The sequence below is a fragment of the Borostomias antarcticus genome (genome assembly GCF_949987555.1).
Source record: "Borostomias antarcticus genome assembly, contig: scaffold_62, whole genome shotgun sequence".
Classification (NCBI taxonomy): Eukaryota; Metazoa; Chordata; class Actinopteri; order Stomiiformes; family Stomiidae; genus Borostomias; species Borostomias antarcticus.
In genome coordinates this window covers 19,270-40,507 of record NW_028176112.1, presented here as the reverse complement: position 1 = coordinate 40,507, position 21,238 = coordinate 19,270, and the positions used below count along the sequence as shown (strand labels likewise).

The 21,238-nt window shown below is 43.3% G+C and overlaps 2 protein-coding genes across 2 annotated transcripts; both read left to right on the top strand.

The window, feature by feature from the left end:
- Window positions 1-2,897: 2,897 nt before the first annotated feature.
- On the top strand, window positions 2,898-15,855 carry LOC311328789 (mitochondrial adenyl nucleotide antiporter SLC25A24; the record flags this gene model as incomplete). The annotated part of the gene is made up of 7 exons (XM_084462701.1): window positions 2,898-3,005; window positions 14,260-14,418; window positions 14,516-14,668; window positions 14,775-14,882; window positions 15,040-15,207; window positions 15,419-15,569; window positions 15,674-15,855. Exons 1-7 carry the CDS (start codon window positions 2,913-2,915, stop codon window positions 15,853-15,855), a joined length of 1,014 nt encoding a protein of 337 aa, XP_084318827.1. The 5' UTR covers window positions 2,898-2,912.
- Window positions 15,856-17,312: 1,457 nt separating this feature from the next.
- Window positions 17,313-18,349, top strand: LOC311328814 (heat shock protein beta-7-like; the record flags this gene model as incomplete). The annotated part of the gene is made up of 3 exons (XM_084462722.1): window positions 17,313-17,424; window positions 17,903-18,036; window positions 18,170-18,349. 3 exons carry the CDS (start codon window positions 17,313-17,315, stop codon window positions 18,347-18,349), a joined length of 426 nt encoding a protein of 141 aa, XP_084318848.1.
- Between the last annotated feature and the right edge of the window lie 2,889 nt (window positions 18,350-21,238).

The window sequence follows — 21,238 nt, the reverse complement described above, 5'->3', positions numbered from 1 at the left end:
AAAAAAAACTTTTTTTTTTTTACTAATTAACACAATTATTAAATACATAATTGTGGTTTGTACCAGTTTGTGTTAGATCATCATTAATTTTAAAAGTGTATTTATTACTTAAACTAGGCTACCTTTAAAAATATATATATATTCATAATCCACTAATGGCACAACTCGCATTAACAAACATGTCAAGCATAATAGGGCATTATTTTTATTAGATCCTTGAAGTCATATTCCGACTCCGAATCCATGCTGTCCTGTTGCAAAATGTTCATGGTGCGCTTCTTGTAGATATAGGGATAAGAAAATGAACTTTCCCCTTATGTCCGCTAGGAATGCTGTTTTGCAACATGATATTTACAAAAAGGCCTATAGCCACAGCCAAATGTAACCCGGGAGTGTCTTACGCGTTTCGCAGTTTAGCGATAACACCATTGAGTTTAGGGTTAAGGAAGACCCTAACCCCTAACCCTAACCATACACCTGACCCTAACCCTAACCTCTATGGCAGGGGTGGGCAAACTTTTTGACTCGCGGGCCACAATGGGTTCTCAAATTTGACAGAGGGGCCGGGCCAGGAGCATTTGGATGGAGTGTTTGGGCCGGATATACTAAAGCGTTGTGTGTAGCGTGTGCAAACCTCATAGCACAGTAAGTTTACTTACATTGCTCTTAATTAACGCACTTCCAAATTTTCCATATGCATTTTTTTCATAACACAGTAGAAAAACTCAAATTTCAGTGGGAACAGTGTTGTTGGTCTCCTTTTTTTGCCAGTGCATCAAAGTCTGGAGTTAGTTTTGTTGTGGCAATTCTCAGGATAGATCTGAGATGTTGGTCAGTTAACTTTGATCTGTGACGGGCTTTGTTGATGTTCATGACGCTGAACGTCTGCTCATACACGTAGGTCGAGCCAAACAACGCCAGCATCTTCTGTGCCGTCCGCCGGAGGTTTGGAAACGTGGCTTCGTTAAGTGAAGCGTAAAAGTCATTCAGTTTAAGAGACTTGAACTTCTCTTTTGAGACGGAGTCGGACTGAAGATCGATCAGTTCCAATTGCAGCTCCTGCGGTGCTGTTTCGGGGTCTTGTGACAGGGGACAGGACACCAGCTGAAGTGACTTGTCAATTTTTTCAAAATCAGAGAACCGACGGCAGAATTCTCTGTGCAGGTCGTCCAGTGATTTGCAGTATTTCTTGGCGTTTCGGGCGGCCTCTTTCTGCATGGCTAGTGTGGGGAAATGAGCGAAAGATTTGTTTGACATTTGTCTGGAGAATAAAATCAGCTTGGATTTGAAGGCTCTCACATGTCGTGCACAAACTGATCTTTCCCCTGCAGCTTCACGTTCAGCTCATTCATGTGTGAAAATATGTCCACAGCAAACGCAAAGTCACAAAGCCAGTTCGTGTCGCTCAGCTCAGGGAATTCGTCGGATTTCCCCATTAACTCCAAATACGCGCGAATCTCCTCTTTGAGCTCCCACACTCGTTGAAACACTTTCCCCAAACTCAACCAGCGGACACGAGAGTGGTAAAGTAAGTCCTGGTGATCCGCATCGGTTTCCTCCAGGAACGTAATGAACTGACGATGATTAAGTCCCCTTGCTCGTATGAAGTTAACAAGTTTTACAACTGGATCCACGACATGATTAAGCTGCAATACAGACTTACACAGAGATTCCTGATGAATGATGCAGTGAAGAAAAATAACATCCTGGTCAGGGTTTTCTTCTTTCACTTTATCCTGGATTCTTTTCAGCAGCCCAACGTTTTTTCCTGTTAAATTTGGCGATCCATCCGTGGTGACATTGGCAAGTTTACTCCAAGGTAGCTTCATTCTCTCGATGACAGCAGACACCTGTTCATATAAGTCCTCTCCTCGCGTTTTCCCCTTAAGCGATTCCATGCTCAAAAGCTCCTCCGTTATCTCAAAACTGTCGTTAATCCCTCGGATAAAAATCAGGAGCTGAGCAGTGTCTTTTATGTCGTTACTTTCATCCAGTGCTAGTGAATATAACTTAAAGCACTCCGCCTTTTTGTTTAACTCGCTGACTATATCTTCGTCCATCAGTTCCACACGGCGAGTCACTGTCCTGCGTGATAAACTGATTTTTTCAAACTTGCCTTTGCTCGCCGGACACAAGAGACCTGCTGTCTCTACCATGCATTCTTTCAAAAACTCGCCGTCGGAGAAAGGCTTGCTAGCCTTTGCTAATTTGAATGCCAGCAAAAAACTAGCCTTGGTACTTGACTCTTGAATCGCAGTTTGTCGGTGAAAAAAATTCTGCTGAGTTTGTAAATTAGCTGTCAACCTCTGAGCAGTAGCCGCCCGTTCTTGTGTTGACTGCTTGCTAGCGTAGTTTGCATGCTTCGTGGCAAAGTGACGGCTGATATTGTACTCTTTGAAAACCGCAACAGCTTCTTGGCATATCAGACATACAGCCGTTGATTGGACTTCAGTGAAAAAATATTTTGTCGTCCACTCCTTATTAAACACTCGGCACTCACTGTCCACTTTCCTTTTCTTTGGTCCGCTCATTTTTACAGAAAGGCTCAAATGGCAACGGGAAAGTGAAAATTAAATAAAGAGTAATACGCTACACTCCAACAAAGGTCAATGTGTCTTGAGTGCGCCATCTATTGGGGAAACGCGGGTATTGCAGGGAAAAGGGAAAATGAATGAGGTTTTTACTATAATTTGGACAAGTTCGGCGGGCCGGATTAAAAAGCCTAACGGGCCGTATATGGCCCGCGGGCCGTAGTTCGCCCATGTCTGCCTTAACCCCTTTGCCTGTTACCCTGAATCCTGCTAGAACACTTTAGCCTCACTTATCTAGGGATCCTTATCTACTTTTCATTAGCATTCCCCTTTGTGACCTGGGGTCTTCCTCTGTCCTGCAGCATTGATGTGGACGGGACCATGACTGTGGACTGGAATGAATGGAAAGAACATTTCCTCTTCAACCCAGCCACCAACCTACAGGACATCATCCGCTATTGGAAGCACTCTACGGTGAGTGAGAGAGAGAGAGGGAGGGAGAGCACATTGGTATTTTGTAGATTGTGCTGTTTTATTTTGAATAATGAACCTTTGTATACAGTAGATTGAATTATTGTGATTACACAGTGACAGTAAATGTTGAACTATTGCCTGTTTGTCAGATTAGATTAGGGAGTGACTTTGTAAATGAATGTTGCGTGCTGGTTCTGGAGCTGTCCCAGGACTTATGTAAGGTGTTACGGCTGGTAGCAGATAGTAGGGGTGAAAACCCAGATATTCTTTATTCTTTATTATATATATATCTATATATATATATATGAGTATGTTGTTGGTTGTCTGTCTCCCCCTACTGGTCATTGTCTCATACTGTCCTTTTGTCTCCCTCATATTTCATGTGATCCCTCTGAGTGAGATTCTGGAGTGACTCCTGGATGTCTGCTGACAACATGCAGTATGATCAGCAGCACCAGCTGTCACCAATCAACCAATCAAACCTGTATTCCCCTGTGTATATAGGTTCAGTTGTTTGTTAGTTCAGGAGGTCTGGCAAGCCTCCTACTACCTGGTTTTGTATACGTTTTCCCACACACATTTCTGTCACTGGTTATACTTTGTTGTCACTCACTGTTTGTAACATGCACTTTGTCCAACGTGGGGCAAATGTAGCATTGTTTAATTATATGTTTGTTTGATTAGTATGACAGTGGGGTGGGAGAGTTATAGTAGGAAATAGTTACAATAACCCTGGGTTTTACATATATCATTTACACACGTAGAACTGTAAGACATAATTAGGGAGGTGAATGCACCCTTGTACTTATTGGGGCTCCGAAGCCTGTTAGGTGGTGGTTTCTGTTATGTTTGTTGTTTTGCATTCACCATTTAGCTAACTCTCTCACCCAACATGTCTTGTTATATGTAAAGGCCTACGTTGCCTATGTGCTTGGCCCACGGGCCCTTTTTGTTGGCTAAATAAAAGCCCTGTAAATCTAAGAAGCTGCTGTCTCCGACTCCATTGGTTTGTCCTTTTTCATAATTCACTGAGGTCATGTGCGGTCCCACCCCGAGCCACTAGAGGGCCGTAACATAAGGGTGTACCTCTTCGTCAATGGAATCATTCATTTAAGAGGGTAGTAATGGGTGGAGGGAGAGGAAGAGAAGTAGGTAAGAGGCTTTGGCTTCTGTTTATACTTATCAGCCCAGTGATCTGACAGACAATTGGAGAGGACTGGCTCCTCAGTCAATGATGGGGACAGGGCCTGCTGGTCACAACTTTTAGTAAGAATATTGCAACGCCATGATGCAAAGCATCAATGTTTGAAGTTTGATGTCTCTATATATATCTCAGTACGGTACGTAGATTAGTATTCAGTATATCAGTTGCCAATGACGGTATGTTGTTATTTTTTCATTTTTTCAATTTTATTTGGAAGGGACCATGTGCAATTAAAACATAAATGTAAAAACATTTGATGCATCGCACCAGAGTCAGCCTTAGGCTAATTTGCATCTGCAGTCCCTGTACTGCACATTCCCCTAATGAAAGACTGTTAAATGCAAGATGCATGGTCAATGCCAGTCCCTGTGTGACTGTTGACATTGCAGCTTCTGACCATCGGCCCGGGAGAGGTCAAGTAAACCTGCTGTGGTTAAGTAAGGCCAAGATCAGCTAATTTAAGTCTAGCCCCTACGAGGGGATTAGCACGTAAAAGACTTGGGACTGGGTGGGGAGGAGTGAGGAGTCTGGGCACGACAGGAAGAGAGTACTAGGTTGGTGAGCAGCTAGCCCAGTACTGGCATGGCTGCAACCTGGACCAGGAACCTGGGCTGCCATGGCATCCCTGCAGAGGCCAAAGGGGGATTGGTTCTTCATTGATTTGGAGGACGATGGGGCAGTATATGAGGTGGTGGTGGAAGTGGTAGGTCCACTAAAGGGGTAATGTATGTTGTTGATTGTTGTTGATTGGTTTCAGCCAAGACTAATTGTATGTTTCCACCATATTCTATACAAATAGAAGTCATGTTGTCTAGTTGGTGAGGAAATGAATGTTTGCAATGGTACCATATACTTGTACACTCAGTTGCCATTTTATTAGGTACCATGTACAGTACTGTTTTTGTCTATCGCACCATTCTCTGTAAATTATTGAGTTGCAGCCACACAATTCTGTGTTTGGAGGAGCAGGCTATTTGCATCAATGAGCAGGTGTACCTAATAAAGTGGCAACTGAGTGTATAAACTAATGTATATATATACACTATTGGTGCAATTGTAACGGTAGTACTCTCATCTGTGTTGTGTTTCTCATCTGTGTTGTGTTTCGTTTGACCCATGTTAATGGATTGTCCAGGGTGTGACGCAAACCGGCAACCTTGTTGTCATGTTCATTAGCACATCCTTAATACTAGGGGAGTGAGTTTCACCAGCTACTCGCTACCACGCCCTCGGAGGACTACACTCACTCCACAAGGGTGTGCAAGGACTCACGATTCACTCGGTTACACAATAATTGAGCTGCTAATTGTGTGTGACATGACTCACATCCACATCATTACATAAGGTGAGGGATTATGTGAAGTAGGGTGATGGGTTAGGTTTAGTTTGGGTTTATGTGATGTCAAGATGAGTTCAACTCTTTGGGTCAGTGAGAGGGTCTCTGACACAGCTCATATGGACCGTAAAGGGTCCCCTCTTACATGGTCCACAGCAGCCTTACTTTTGAAGATAGTCTTGTTAATAATTTCCTCCGTTGTTTGCCTGTCAATATTCGTTTGAATACGGCCTGGTCGTTTTTTTGTGGTATGATATTATGTACTGTAGGTGTAACCAAGTTGAATTGGTTAAACTCATCTCCCACCCGCTCCATTGAATCGCTAGCTTTTCGGTGGCGTAGCTAAAGCGTTTTTTATGAGAGGTGGACACACGTGTTGGTAAGTCAGAGGACCTGAGATCAACCCCAGCATGGGCAAGTGAGGGTGGAAGCAGTACTGAGATCAACCCCAGCATGGGCAAGTGAGGGTGGAAGTAGTACTGAGATCAACCCCAGCATGGGCAAGTGAGGGTGGAAGCAGTACTGACAAGCGTGACGCAGTGACACCATTGACAGTGGTGCCGTTCGACCGTTCGTTGGTGGAGGGTGAATGGAATTGAATTGAATTGTACAACTGAATGGTATTAAACTATGAATGAGATATTCAAACATGGCGAGCCATTAATTCCAATGAAAGTTAATCAACTAGTGCATGCATATACCAAAAGTGTTTTTAGGACTCCTACTTCCGTAGCTCACTACAGCACCTGCTCAGCCCTACCTATCCCTCTTCCCCATAGAAATATATGTGGAAAGAAACAGCTGAAAACGATGGTTATTATAACATTTATTTTGGAATTCACAAAAACACTACATTCAATTGCTCTTCAATTCAGTTGTTTCCTGTAGCCTATGTATGAGAACCAACTATGTAATAACTAAACTAGAGATTTTAAACAGTAGCATATCTTTACATGAGCTATCGTAGCTAATGTAACATTTATATTTAAATTCATGAAACCAACGTCTGTATAGGGGCCTAGGCTATAGAAACCAACAGTAAATGGCGTCGCGAATAGGCTACTGTGTCATGTCACGTGATACCTGGTTCTTTCCCCTCCCGGCCCCCCCAAGCCCCCAGGATCAGCTTGGCGCATTGAAGCCACCATGGGCTTTCAGGCCAAGCCCGGTATTGCAAGTCATGTCACGGCATGCGGCCCAAGAACCCTTATTTCCCATGTTAGTGGATGATGATAGATAGGGCTAGAAAAGGAAAACAAAATTTTTCTGGGTATCATTCAGCATCAGAGACAAATCTTATCAATATAAACTTTTAATTCAATGGGGTTTTGGGGTTTTTGAAGCCACCAATAACTGTATCGAGCCATTTAAACATGTGCTGTGCACGAGCCTCGGGGACGCGCTGGTCGCGCGTTCGTGAGTCCTGCGAACTCGGGAAAGCACGTGACCATAGGAAGACCCGCCCTACTCTGCCTCTGATTGGATAGGAAGTCATGTAATGACGTCGCTAACATTTGCTATGCTTTAGCAATGAAGCTTATGATCATGCTAATCAGAATGTATGTCTATGATGCAAATGATCATGACATGTGGTTACTTTAGGACATCGTTGGAAAAGATCTAGAGGGTAAGTGGGTCAATGTTGAATAACTTAGCTAACATTATCTAATGTTACATTTCTTTATATTAACATCAACTATATTGATAGGCTAGGGAGCTATGCTAACGGTAGCTAATGCTAACGGCTTAGGGTTAACGTTAGTTAATGCTAATGTTACGTTCGGAGGTCTCAGATGTATTTCAATTTTAACAATGTTGAGCATGATCAATGTGACATTGTTCATACATTGATTACAGTCTGTAATCTTGTCTGGCATTATTTAGCTATAGTGGGCTGATGCTTGCTGCTGCTACTATAGCATTTGCCACATTATACATCAAATTAATCAAGCATAGTTAGTGTTATTACCTGAAGGCATTATTACCATTGCAAGTAAGCATGCCATGTATATGCCATGCCTGGAAATCAAATTAATAGTGTAATTATTCCCCATCATAGCTCATTGTACACTGATATAATCATTCTCCTTGCCTTTGCTAATACTCATCTCTTTTATCAAACTTTGTGCTAGGAAAGAAATCTGGCTGTCATTCATCGCTAGTGCTCATCCAGGCTGTTGTCATCTCCCGCCTGGACTCCTGCAACTCCCTACTTGCTGCCATCCTGCAGCGTTGGCCATCAGACTCCTGGAGAAAGCTGCTGCTAATCCCGTGTTCAACGGCCCCATGCTCTTCCACACAACTTCCCTACTCCTATATGTATAGTCTATATGTTTTTACGTGTTTCTTTACATGTCTTTACATGTGTATTTGTCAGGGTTTGTCTGTTAGTGATTGTCGTGTCCCCACTCTTGGCCTGCACCTTGACGTGGTGAGTGGGCTTTAAACCAAGCCAGGCCTTTTATAGTTGTGTTTTGTGTTTTTCTGTTTGCTTAAGTGTCTAATATTGAAGGTACAAAACCTTTAAAAAAAGAAAGAAAAAAGAAGCCCCTTCCTTCCCATAAAATTCCTGCGATTGTAACAGGTGTATTGATTCCACCACACTTGCCCACACTGGGTTCAAACCCGGGTCCTCTGACTTAGGAACGCACATGACCACCTTTCTAGAACACTGCCACCAGCTATCCCAATGAAAAGCTAGCGAATCAATTGTGCACATGGGCAGTACTAATACTGAGGACAGAGTTTAAACCAGTTCAACCAGATATTCACTGAGCCTGACGGGCACCTGCCAGCTAAAAAACCTAGTACTGTCACCCTCGACTTCTGCTGCGCCTGTATCCAGCCATAGGGGCTGATTATTTATAATGATGTTGATGAAGTTTAAAACCTTATTTACACATAGTGTTTGCTGTTTTAAAAGATAAATGCAGTGATATGAGGCGCCACCTATTGGTGAGGACAAAATCATTTTTTGACTGACTAGATGAGATAATGAATTCCTGATGTGCATAATGATGTCACTAAATCCCACTGTGATTGCTTTTTCAGTCAGTGAACAGGAAGCAGAGCAACCCCTCTGTTCGATCACCTGATAGAAGAACCTCCTAGGTGAGACCACACTACAGTACGTTGCTCCAGTAAACATATGAAGACCCAGCCGTATTTAAGCTGTCTTGTCTAATTTGAGCTGTCTTGTGAAGTCCCTGTTTTTCACATACTCCCCCCAACCCCCCCCCCACCTACAGATGTGTAGTGCTCTGATCTACAGTCCCCCAAGTACAGGCAAGACCCCAGTGGCGCGGGTGCAGACTAACGAGTGTAGGCAGGGAAACACAAAGGTGTCTATAAGGAAAGGAGCTGACTGCCTTAGCAAGTGGGTTGGTGAATCAGAACACATAATCAGCTCTGCCTTCTCTTTGACCAGGTTAGCCAATGGGGCAACTGTGGCGGTGGGGGGAGGGGGGTATAATTATTGGACAGGACACCTGACCATCATCCTCAGTGTTGACTGAGAGCTTGTGATGGCTGTTTGTTGGTCTCTCCCAAGGTCAACCTAATGAGACCCTCCTTCATCTTCTTCCACAAGATAGACCGGCTGGCCCCAGTATGCTCCAGCAGACAGGACCAGATACACAGGTGAGGCCTGTCTGTCATGGAGCCACCGCCTCGCTCCGCCTCTGATGTAACTCGGTTCTTCAGCTTGGCTGCGTACTTGATTGATGTTGCACATGGGCGATTGGAACTAAACTAACCTTGCGTTGCATTTGTCTCTCTCTCTCTGGCTCTATCGTGTCCACTCTGCTGGCGCTGATGGATGGGTTGGACAGTCAAGGGGAGCCAGTGGTCCAGTTCCTGTTCATGCTTGGTTGTTGCCTACTCACCTTCCCATCTCCTGCATCACCTGCCACCTGTCTCCACTCTGCCCAGCTGCACCTCATCCCTCATTACTCTTAGCATTAATACCAGTCAATTTCCCTTGGTTCTCTGTAAGATCATCCAGTCATCTACCAAGTCTGCTCAGCTCTTCTGTCTGCCATATTTTGGAGTTGTTTATTGAAATTGAGTTAAAGTAGTTTGTATGGGTCAAGCATCCTCCAGTTTGTATGACTCAAGATCTGTTTACTGCCATGTATATGGTTCACACATACTAGAAATTTGACTAGGGTTAAGGCATACACTGGTGACATGTTTTTAATTGTTTTGTGATCACTGTCTTTGTGATATTTTCTGATGACCAAGCCTTTGATCTAAGCAGAGCCTTAGCACATTATGGAGGAACCATGTCCCTTTCTTTTACCGATCCCTGAGAGCAAGACCTGTGAATGTCCTGAACAGTGTGGTGGCCACATTTGTTGCGAATTTGGGTGGAAACAGTGTGGAACATCATTGCATAGTTTGACTGCCATTTCATACCAACATTAAGAGAAAGTGGAGAAGTAGGCTATACCTAGAAAATACTATAGTTGTGCAATTCGTTTGTACAGTCTAGTAGTTAAATGGTTAAAAATGGGCAAGCAATAACATTGGAGGGAAATGTATACTGACACTGATGATTGTTTCAGAAATGGTCTGAGACAAAATAATGAAATGTTATACATCAGTATTGTGAAACACTGAACATATTTTAATGACTGACAAGGAGAGAGGAAACAGTCCAAGTTAATCAATAATAACTAGGCTCACTATGAACAGTGTGTATTATTGGCTCTGTTCTGACATCAGTGCACAGTTCATTCCACCACTGTGAGGCCAGGACAGAAAAAAGCCATGGCCGTTACAATCTGCCGTAGGGGGGCTTGGAGCAACTGGGGAACCAATCACCTCAAGGCAGCAGAGCTTGACCACAGCCTGGAGGTCGGAGGGAGCTGTTCATTTGCCCTGTAGGCTTGAACCACAGTCCTAAACTGGATGGGACAGCGCAGGGAGCCAGTGCAGAGAACAGAGTAGGGAAGTTTTGTGGAAGAGCATGGGGCTGTTGAACACCAGGTCAGCAGCAGCTTTCTCCAGGAGTCTGATGGCCAACGCTGCAGGATGGCAGCAAGTAGGGAGTTGCAGGAGTCCAGGCGGGAGATGACAACAGCCTGGATGAGCACTAGCGATGAATGACAGCCAGATTTCTTTCCTAGCACAAAGTTTGATAAAAGAGATGAGTATTAGCAAAGGCAAGGAGAATGATTATATCAGTGTACAATGAGCTATGATGGGGAATAATTACACTATTAATTTGATTTCCAGGCATGGCATATACATGGCATGCTTACTTGCAATGGTAATAATGCCTTCAGGTAATAACACTATGCTTGATTAATTTGATGTATAATGTGGCAAATGCTATAGTAGCATCAGCCCACTATAGCTAAATAATGCCAGACAAGATTACAGACTGTAATCAATGTATGAACAATGTCACATTGATCATGCTCAACATTATGTTAAAATTGAAATACATCTGAGACCTCCGAACGTAACGTTAGCATTAACTAACGTTAACCCTAAGCCGTTAGCATTAGCTACCGTTAGCATAGCTCCCTAGCCTATCAATATAGTTGATGTTAATATAAAGAAATGTAACATTAGATAATGTTAGCTAAGTTATTCAACATTGACCCACTTACCCTCTAGATCTTTTCCAACGATGTCCTAAAGTAACCACATGTCATGATCATTTGCATCATAGACATACGTTCTGATTAGCATGATCATAAGCTTCATTGCTAAAGCATAGCAAATGTTAGCGACGTCATTACATGACTTCCTATCCAATCAGAGGCAGAGTAGGGCGGGTCTTCCTATGGTCACGTGCTTTCCCGAGTTCGCAGGACTCACGAACGCGCGACCAGCGCGTCCCCGAGGCTCGTGCACAGCACATGTTTAAATGGCTCGATACAGGTATTGGTGGCTTCAAAAACCCCAAAACCCCATTGAATTAAAAGTTTATATTGATAAGATTGGTCTCTGATGCTGAATGATACCCAGAAAAAAATTGTTTTCCTTTTCTAGCCCTATCTATCATCATCCACTAACATGGGAAATAAGGTTCTTGGGCCGCATGCCGTGACATGACTTGCAATACCGGGCTTTGGCCACTACGTCAAATGGCTTCATGCGCCGGTGAGCAACTTTCATTGAAATGAATAGGCAGCCATTTTCAATGCCGTCTCCAGTTATATTATACCTCCATGCTCCCGGCGCGGTGCTCCGCAGCCTCCCGCTTCTCCACGCCGAGGATGAACACGCTCAATTTGGCTCAGGGCTGAATTAGCCTATATGACTTATTACGTCGAGGTGGGGCAATAGGCTACGTTTTATTTAGAAGCCAAAATACCCCTCTCTAGTACAAATACATATTTAGGCTACCGAATTTTGTGTGTCGTATAGGTTCTAAATCATGTCATAAAGTGTTTGCCAGTGTCACGCGTGCATTCGATTTTATTACAGTTTGCTATGCTCCTTAAAGTCCCAGTTAACCAAAATCAGAGATTTGCTTGAAAACACATTCTATGTGTTAGTTATGCATTGCTGATAACATGTAAAAATGGGATGAACCATGTGTAGTACTGAATTGTGAAGTTAGACCAGTTTTGTGTTTTTAACCAGTTTTGATTTCCGGATTTTCTGGGCGGGCTTAAAACGGGTACCGGATGACGTAGAGCGGTGTTCTTAGCATATCCCCGCCCTAACACTATATAAAGCTAGAACGGATTTGAATCTCCGGTTTTCCTGCTCAATCTTGAGTCTAGAATTAGCTAGTTTTAACCAACAGTCTAGAATTAGCTAGTTTTTCTTAGTTAGCAATGCCTATGCATAAAACTAAACGAAAATGCATCCTTCCTGGATGCCAGCAGGAATGGGATGATAAGGTCTGCTTCTTTCACTCCCGAGTATGGGAGTGAGAAGCAAATGGTTAGCATTTTTGAAGAGCCATGGTGTTACAGAGTCTGTCACCGCTAGCGCCCGCCTCTGCAGCAAACATTTCACTCCCGAAAGCTTCTGCATTTATAATATGAGGCTTTTGGGTTTCACGGACTCACGACTGGTCCTGGTGAATTCGGCGGAGCCAACCATCTCCCTCCCCGGCCTCCATTCTCCTCCTGTCAACCATCTCCCTCCCCGGCCTCCATTCTCCTCCTGTCAACCATCTCCCTCCCCGGCCTCCATTCTCCTGTCGCATCAACCTTTGGTGCCGACACCGCTGCCTTGTGTGCTTATAGCTTATTAACGTTATAACGTTAGCTAGGTAACGTAAGCAATAGGAAAATACACTGCTATTAATATACAAAATATGTCTTGACATGTATGTGGTAATGTCAGCTATGATGAATTATGTAATCTTAGGAGGAATTATAGCTAACATTAGCTATGTAGCTTGTTTCAGATGGGAGTGTGTATATAACCTTAGTCTAGCTAACAGCTAGCAGCACCGACCAGGCGACCACCCACCAAATAACGTTACGGATGATATATTATGACTATAAGCGTTAACTATACAGAAACTGCCTGCCATATTTGTGGCACCTGATGTGCGTATGGGTTCATCGGTAATGGTTACAGTATATTTCTCCAGCGGGAGACCGGGAGGCGGGAGCGAGGGGGATGGTTAGGTAGACCAGCTGCAGCTGGAGAAAGACGCACCCTCTCCCAGTGAAGCGGTGCTCGGCGGCTACTGGCTGAACATTCCAGTTCTGTTGGATATGAGAGGGAAAGTTGAAGCCGAGTGCTCGTTATTCTCACACATAACATTGCCAACGAGAGTGAATGAGTCTGTCCCGATTATCAACTCCGGTAGTGTACGCTTCTTCGCGCTATCAGCGCTGTTCAAGCCAGTGACTAAAAGGTACATTTTAAACAACTTTTTCCATTGATCCCAAGGGACGACAGGATCGCCTGGGAGGGATAGGAATGGGTCCGGAGGTGGCAGGGAGAAAATAGGGACAGACTCATACATTCCTCGTTGCCTGTTTTTGTATTTTGCATCTAAGGGCAGTAACACTGGCGCGTTGGTATAGAGTAGCTACAGTTTTACCCGTGTTGTTTGTCAGGAGGGAGGTTAGGAGGAAGCATCTGTGCGTTTGATTCATTAGACAAGTGTAATTTCAACTCCTCTCCTGTTTTCACAAAGCTGTGCCTTCCTACCACAAAAGAGACGGCGTGCCAGTGTGACTATGCAGACCAGAGAACGGTACTATTTGACAGGTTCTTCCCTCCACACCCCCTCCACACGCAATTGGGTGTGGCTTCGGTGCCTTCAGCAGACACGCCCCCACAGTCTCAGACCAGAGAATGCTGCTGATTTTTAACCGATTTTGAAGCCTTATTTTATATACTTAGCGACATTTTTAATCACTCAGATTTGGCTGGGTGGTTAATGACATGTTTTCCTGTGGTGTGTGAAGCTCATAACAAAAAATTGAACTGGGTTAACCTGGACTTTAAGCAAGTTGTGAATTTCGGCATCATTCAGTGCCTGTAAGCTGTGGATGTAGCCTACTACATAGAATGATTATCAAATTGCCACATGCCGTTAGAAAGTCTCCAAAATTTATACTGGTTTTGTCTGGAACCTATTTCCAATGGTAGAGTTCTTGGAGCAGGAGCAGTCTAGCCAGTATACACATTTACACATGATGTAGTAGACCTGAGGTTTATTATGCTGTTGAGATGGTGTATGTATGTTTTGTATGTATGTTCACTTACAGTAACCTCCTCTGCAGGTGCTTGATATTGGGGACAGCCTCACCATCCCTGATGAGTTCACTGAGGAGGAGAAGACCACAGGTGTGTGGTGGAAACAGCTGGCTGCTGGCGCCATGGCGGGGGCGGTGTCTCGGACAGGGACCGCACCTCTGGACAGGATGAAGGTGTTCATGCAGGTATGCACTGCATGGCGGATTGAGAATAGTGAATTTTGCATGGTCTCCTTCTCACAACGTGACGATATCTGAGCTGCTACGGAATGTGTATTTACAGGTGCACGCCTCCAAGTCCAACCAGATCAGCCTGGTGGGAGGCTTCAAACAGATGATCAAGGAAGGGGGTGTTTCCTCCTTGTGGAGGGGTAATGGCGTCAATGTGCTGAAGATTGCCCCCGAGACCGCTATCAAGTTCACGGCCTATGAGCAGGTGAAGAAACACATCTACCCTTGTGACTAATAAGTAGTATATTTTAATATATTATTTATTATCCATGAGAGGAGTTTTCATTCTGCTTTCTCTGTACATTTGACAGTACAAGAAGTTGCTCACCTCGGACGGTGAGAAGGTCCAGACCCATGTGAGGTTCATGGCAGGATCACTGGCGGGGGCGACTGCCCAGACAGCCATCTACCCCATGGAGGTGAAGGCGGGAAACTGGAGAGAAGGGAGAGATATTGGGGATACATTGTGCATGTAGGGGAGATGGATGTGGTTGGGTATGTAAAAAGTCATGAGTGGCTAGGGGAAGTGCTGTCCCTTATAGTGTGATAGGGTCTTTCTTGTATATTTCTTAATAGGTGATGAAGACCAGGCTTACACTAAGAAAGACGGGACAGTATTCTGGAATGTTTGACTGTGCCAAGAAAATCCTGAAGAAGGAAGGAGTGAAGGCATTCTATAAGGGCTACATTCCCAACATCCTGGGTATCATTCCATATGCTGGGATAGACCTGGCTGTATATGAGGTGTGTCCAACTATCTCTAACTAGATGAGTACCTCATTCTTTAAACCATGGATTTCACATATACGTAAAGCACATATACGTAAAGCACATATACGTAAAGCACATATACGTAAAGCACATATACGTAAAGCACATATACGTAAAGCACATATACGTAAAGCACATGTGACTGGAACCTTAGACTCAACTCTCAGATCTCCTGCCTTTTCAGAGTTTGAAAAATGCCTGGCTTTCCCGTTATGCCAAAGACACAGCCAACCCTGGAATTCTGGTACTGTTGGGCTGTGGCACCCTCTCCAGCACCTGTGGCCAGCTAGCCAGTTACCCCCTGGCTCTGATCCGAACCAGGATGCAGGCACAAGGTAAAACATCCCAAATATCACCCCCATGTAGTCTGTTATGTAATAGCAGTCCGTATGACAACCAGACAATTGTGGGTTAATTCTGTCTTTCTCTGTTCTATCAGCCTCCATCGAGGGGGCGGAGCAGATGTCAATGAACCGGATGGTGAAAACGATTCTGGAGAAAGACGGATTCTTTGGACTCTACCGGGGAATTCTGCCCAACTTCATGAAAGTCATCCCAGCAGTTAGCATTAGTTATGTGGTGTATGAATATATGAAGTCTGGCCTGGGCATCTCAAAGTGAGGGGCAGAAGTGTATCTGTGTGTGTATGAGTACACATGAAGATGCAAGGCAGATTCTTTACAAACATTACCCTATTCATTACCCGATTCATTTCAGTGTTGTGGGGGAAAAGCATGTTTACCTAGGAAACCAAAATCTGGACTACATCTAGGTGCTATGGTGGTTTTCTATGACACGCTACGGCACTGACAAAATGTAGTTCTCAATACAGCCATATGTACAGTCCGTTCTTTATATGACTGCATGGTACAGTATGGGAATGGTCATCAGAACGCTATGGTTAACTCCAGATGTACCCTAGCTTTAGTTGACTAAATTAGCTCGTATAGATGTGAAATTATTCACATAGAAATCTGCAATTTGGCGATAATGCACTATTCTATTCACATACTGAAAATGTACAAGACAAATCACATCTTAAGAAACAAAATGTAATCTGAAGAACTCAGGACTGGGTTTGATGTGAGAATGTCAAGGCAATTAATGAAAAGACTCCTGTATTACTGGAGTAATTGTGAAAGATGGTTTTGAACACTTTAGAGCGAGAGGATCCTGTGCCTTGTATTGTGTTTTGTTCAGATATCTATGGACTTCTCTACCCATCCCATTTGTCTTGCCTTTTTTCAGATTTTGTTCAATTAGATATTCCTGTTTACATTCAAAACATGTATTTTGATACAAAATGAAAATGGTGTCAAGCTTGTTCTTCGCTCTTCATAGGTTGTATGATTATTTTAATGTACTGTATATGTCATTATTTGAGTAACATGTCATGGCTCTGCCTCTTGTACTTATTGGACCTTATGCAATACCTGTTCCTCAGTGTCTTAATTCCTTGAGTTATTGGATCATGTTCATCAGATGGGATATTTTTACATCACAACCACACAGTATGTATAAAGGATGTATCACTTGTGCATTTCTTGAAGCCCTTGAGTTATACAAAAAGATGACGAGTACAGTAGGGATCCTCAATCTTATGTCAACCTCAACCTTTTTAAATTTCTGTTATAATGTATTGCCTACAATACATGCTAGAGTAAAAATCAGTTACATGAGAACATTAATGAAACAAAATCTAATGCTGCCCATTTTCACCGTTAATGACTAAGCGCCGTCATCAACCAGTCATATTTCTATAGTTGCTCGGGTGGTAAAAGAGTATCACATACTGTATTAGCTCAGTGCTAACATTTTGCACCTCTGTCTTTACGATTTCATTCTCTGTGTTTTCTAGACAAACAAAACACATTAATCTATAACTGTAGCTTAAATCCATTTATTTATCTGAAAACATCCTCTTTTCTGGGTAGCTTCCATTGAGAATAAGGGTCGCCATTAGGGAGAGAAAGGCCACCACTGTAAGTATTGCCCGCAGGGATTTGAACCAGCTTGGATAGGTGGGCAGCAGAGAAAGGTCATAGTGCAGAGAGATGCCTAGGCCCATGATGACCATGATGGCTGCTGGGGTGATGGTGTCACTGAACATCATGGCCAACCAGGCTAACAGGGATGGCACCACGCTATTAGACAAGTTGATCCAGTCCGGCTTGGCTGGGCTACTCTCAGGCATGGCAAAACCCCAGCGTGCTCCACCCAGGAAAGAGAGGATTGAGGCTCCATATGCTACCTGCGCAAAGGCCACCTCTGGCAGGTATGTCTCCGTCACTGCCATGACAAGAGGCGCAGCAACAAAGGGGATCACGCCAGTAATTGGACGCCGTTTCACCCTGGTTCCCTTGATTATAAGCAGCCGTTACCCAGGCTGCACTGTGTCTAACGCTAGCCACCTCGGCGCTTAAGCAGGTATCCCGGGGAGAGGGTTATCTGTACCGTGGACTCAATAGTGGTCATAGACACATTGGACTGTAGCCTATGTGAATGTATAGGCCTGTCTGTTGTGTGTGTGAAGTGTGAAGTGTGTGTGTGTGTGAAGAAAACAGAACTCTGACCAGAAAGTGTTGAATATTCTAATGTGTCCGTAGATAGAAGAGACGATGCGATGATGAATGAACTTGTTGGGACCTAATCCTGGTTGTCTTTGCAGGTCGGACAGGGACAGCTGGAAAGATCAAGACCCTTGGGGACACATACCAGTTCACAGTGGATGTCCGAGACTTCTCCCCAGAAGATGTTATCGTCACCACCTCCAACAACCAGATTGAAGTCCGCGCAGAGAAGGTGGACTAGTTGAATTCACAAAGACTTATCCTTTCATTAATCCCTTGACTTTAAACTGCGTTTTCTATGATTCGTTCACCTTTCCTCTGAGACCAATATCTTGATTTCCTTGTTTTGATCCTCTCCTTTACAGTTGGCGGTGGACGGTACGGTGATGAACACCTTCACCAACAAGTGTCAACTGCCTGAGGACGTGGACCCCACCTCTGTGACATCATCACTAGGCGCCGAGGGAACACTGACAGTCAGGGCTCGAAGAAACTCCTCCAAACACGAGCTCGCTCAGACCTTCCGCACCGAGATCAAGATCTAGCCTGACCCTCTTGCTCTAATGCACTCTTCCTCGCCCTCCATTTTGTATGCTACTTCCTTCATTTCCCGTCTTGATGAATAATGTCAACCAATGTTGTAATCATTGTAGCCTCGGCCTAAGTCTTTCCACCAGCCCAACAAACTAACCAATATAGTCGACCATCTCTTTCCTTATAACCCAGCTGACTCTGATTAGTTGACTCACAGAAATATTCACTCTAGGTATTTCCAGTCATAACATTTTTTCCTCAATAGCTCCACACATGCACATACTTCTCATTGGAATTAGCAGTTTGATATGAACACAATAGGTTACTTACAGTGGTTGACTCCATCTCCCTGTGATGAGTAGGCTAATTGAGGCTAACCCAATTAGGGTTATGGTTCATTAATGTAGGCTACATTTTAATAATGTGTGAATAAATGTTTCCCATTTTGACAATAAACACTGTAGTGTCCATCAATTTCTGATGTTTTATTCATGGCATATAATAAAATTGGAATAAGATTCCATGGGTGAGTAGGTGGGACAATGTGGTAATTTATTATTTCCTCAAAATGTAAGCAATTTTGCCCTTATTTGAATTAACTTATTGTGGTTGGTCAGCAGAACAATCCCCTCCATTCTGAAACTTCACCAAACCTTATTAGGAATATCTACCATAGATTGTTAAGTCAACAAACTAACTTCATTCATATAGCTCAGCTGCTGGTCTATTAAGCTACTGGAATGCACTGGTTTTTATCACAGATGATCACTGATCCAGTACAATCAGATACGATGTGGAAAAATGGTGTTTGGCGCCATCGCGTGGTCATTTATAACAAACCCAGAGCAGGTAAGTAACTGCGCATGTGCCCTGTGTAGTATACGATCCACCCGGCCACTATCAATCGATCAGAGAGTGGAAGATGGCGGGACTTGATCGATCACCGAAAAACTCGATTGAATGTATTCAGGCGACTTAGGGAAAATACATTTTTGGCGCCATTACAAGCGACTGAAGCGGAACAAGAAACTATTCTGAAAAGGTAATTCCAACGTTCTTCTAGCCGCTTATGGCGCACACAGTTAATGCAGGGAACTAGGCTCAAACGGGACGAGGAAAGAGAAAGGCCTTCTGTAGCAAAACGCCATCTTGTTTCTCCAAAACATGCATGTCTAGGCCAAGGCTCTGAACCGGTTCAAGGAACGGAAACGAAAACCGAAAACGAACGGTATTTTACGAGGAACAGAAACAGGAACGAAAACGAAATGGTCTTTAATTGTTCCAGAACAGAAACGTTAATTTGAAATCTTTAATACCGGTTAATAACGTTATTTTTTCGGTCTTTGTGGTAGGCCTATATAACTTACAAATATATTTTTTTTAAAGAAGAAAGCTGAGCCTTTTATGGCCGAATAGGCTAAATTAAATTTATAAAATGTATAGCCTACATATTGTCCTGTTTTTGTAATGTAGCCTAGGCCCCTAAATCTGTTATTTCACAGTCAGGATCTTAAATGCTTGCTTAGCGAAATGAAGAGATTTAGATATTAGGCTACAACAACACACCATAGCCTAGTTCAGACTAGGGATGTGCGCAGCGACTATTTTCACTGACGACTAGACGGTGGTTTTTGTAACCGATTACATGACTAGTCTAAAAACAGGATTCCCAGGTTTCTACAACAAGTGCTATTTAGAAAAATTGAGGATGTTTCTCAAACTCTGCAAGTTAAGATGCCTGACTATTCTTGATGTTTCCAACCACTCAGCAGCAGCCAATTTGCACGCGTTGCGCAGGGCTGTCACACACTCCTTTGTTTGCCTGTGCAAAACAGTAGTTCAGCCTGTCCTTACAGCTTATTACTTAGCAAATATATCAATGTGAATTATTTAATTGAAGAAGAGTAGGCTAGCCTATAGCCTGTAATGTTTCAGTAGGCTAAAACTAGATTTCACATAAAGACCGCGGATGTCAGAGAGGGCAATAACGTTCGAAGGCAAATTTATTCCAACATTGGTCCACAAAGAATGATGCAAATAATAAAGTGAAATAAATAATAGCCTACTGTGCAAATATAATGTTTTATATGGACCTGCGTGTCTGCAATAAAGTTCCTCTATCTTTATAACCAACATTCAGCGGAAGCCAATTTTCAATCGTTGCGCATCTCGCTCCAAGTATGGTTTCGCAATTTAAAACACGGAGTTCTTTGTGACAGTTGCTTGGATGTATACTAGTATGCATAAACCTATGTATTGCTAATTTAATGGTCTGCCTCCTTCAGAGTTCAACTCGGCAATTAGGCTGTGAAAGCGAGCGCGCCTCTTGGAATCTAGTCATAGCCTGTTGTTGCACAGATTTCCGTCACGTCTTGACTTTCACAAATCAAATGATTAGGCTACATTAATTAATATGAGCACACTTTAGTGACAATGTGCCGTGCAACTCTGATCATTGAATAGCATAAGTTAAATTACTATAATATTAAGGACCGCGGATGGCAGACGATAGGCTACGTATTAGGCGTATAGGCGCCAAATCCGGAGCTCCCATACAAAAGGAACGCAGCATAAACAATAGGGATTGCGCAGATGAATGAATGAGGTGACTAATTATTTATAAATAACATAAAACATTATAAAACGAAATAAAAACAAACAATAGTCCTACAGGCGCAGAATAAAATAGCTTGCAGCAACAGTAGGCTACAAGAAAATATTTTAAAAAGGATGATGACCTATGATGATGACTTATGATAGACCTGCGCATAGTTTACGGTGTGGATTGAGGGCATACGGGAATAGGACTAATGTTGCGTATTTCTTGTAAAATAATCAACAAGGCTACACTACAGCACACATCACCAAGGCTAATATTGTTGGCAATAAGGCCACCACAA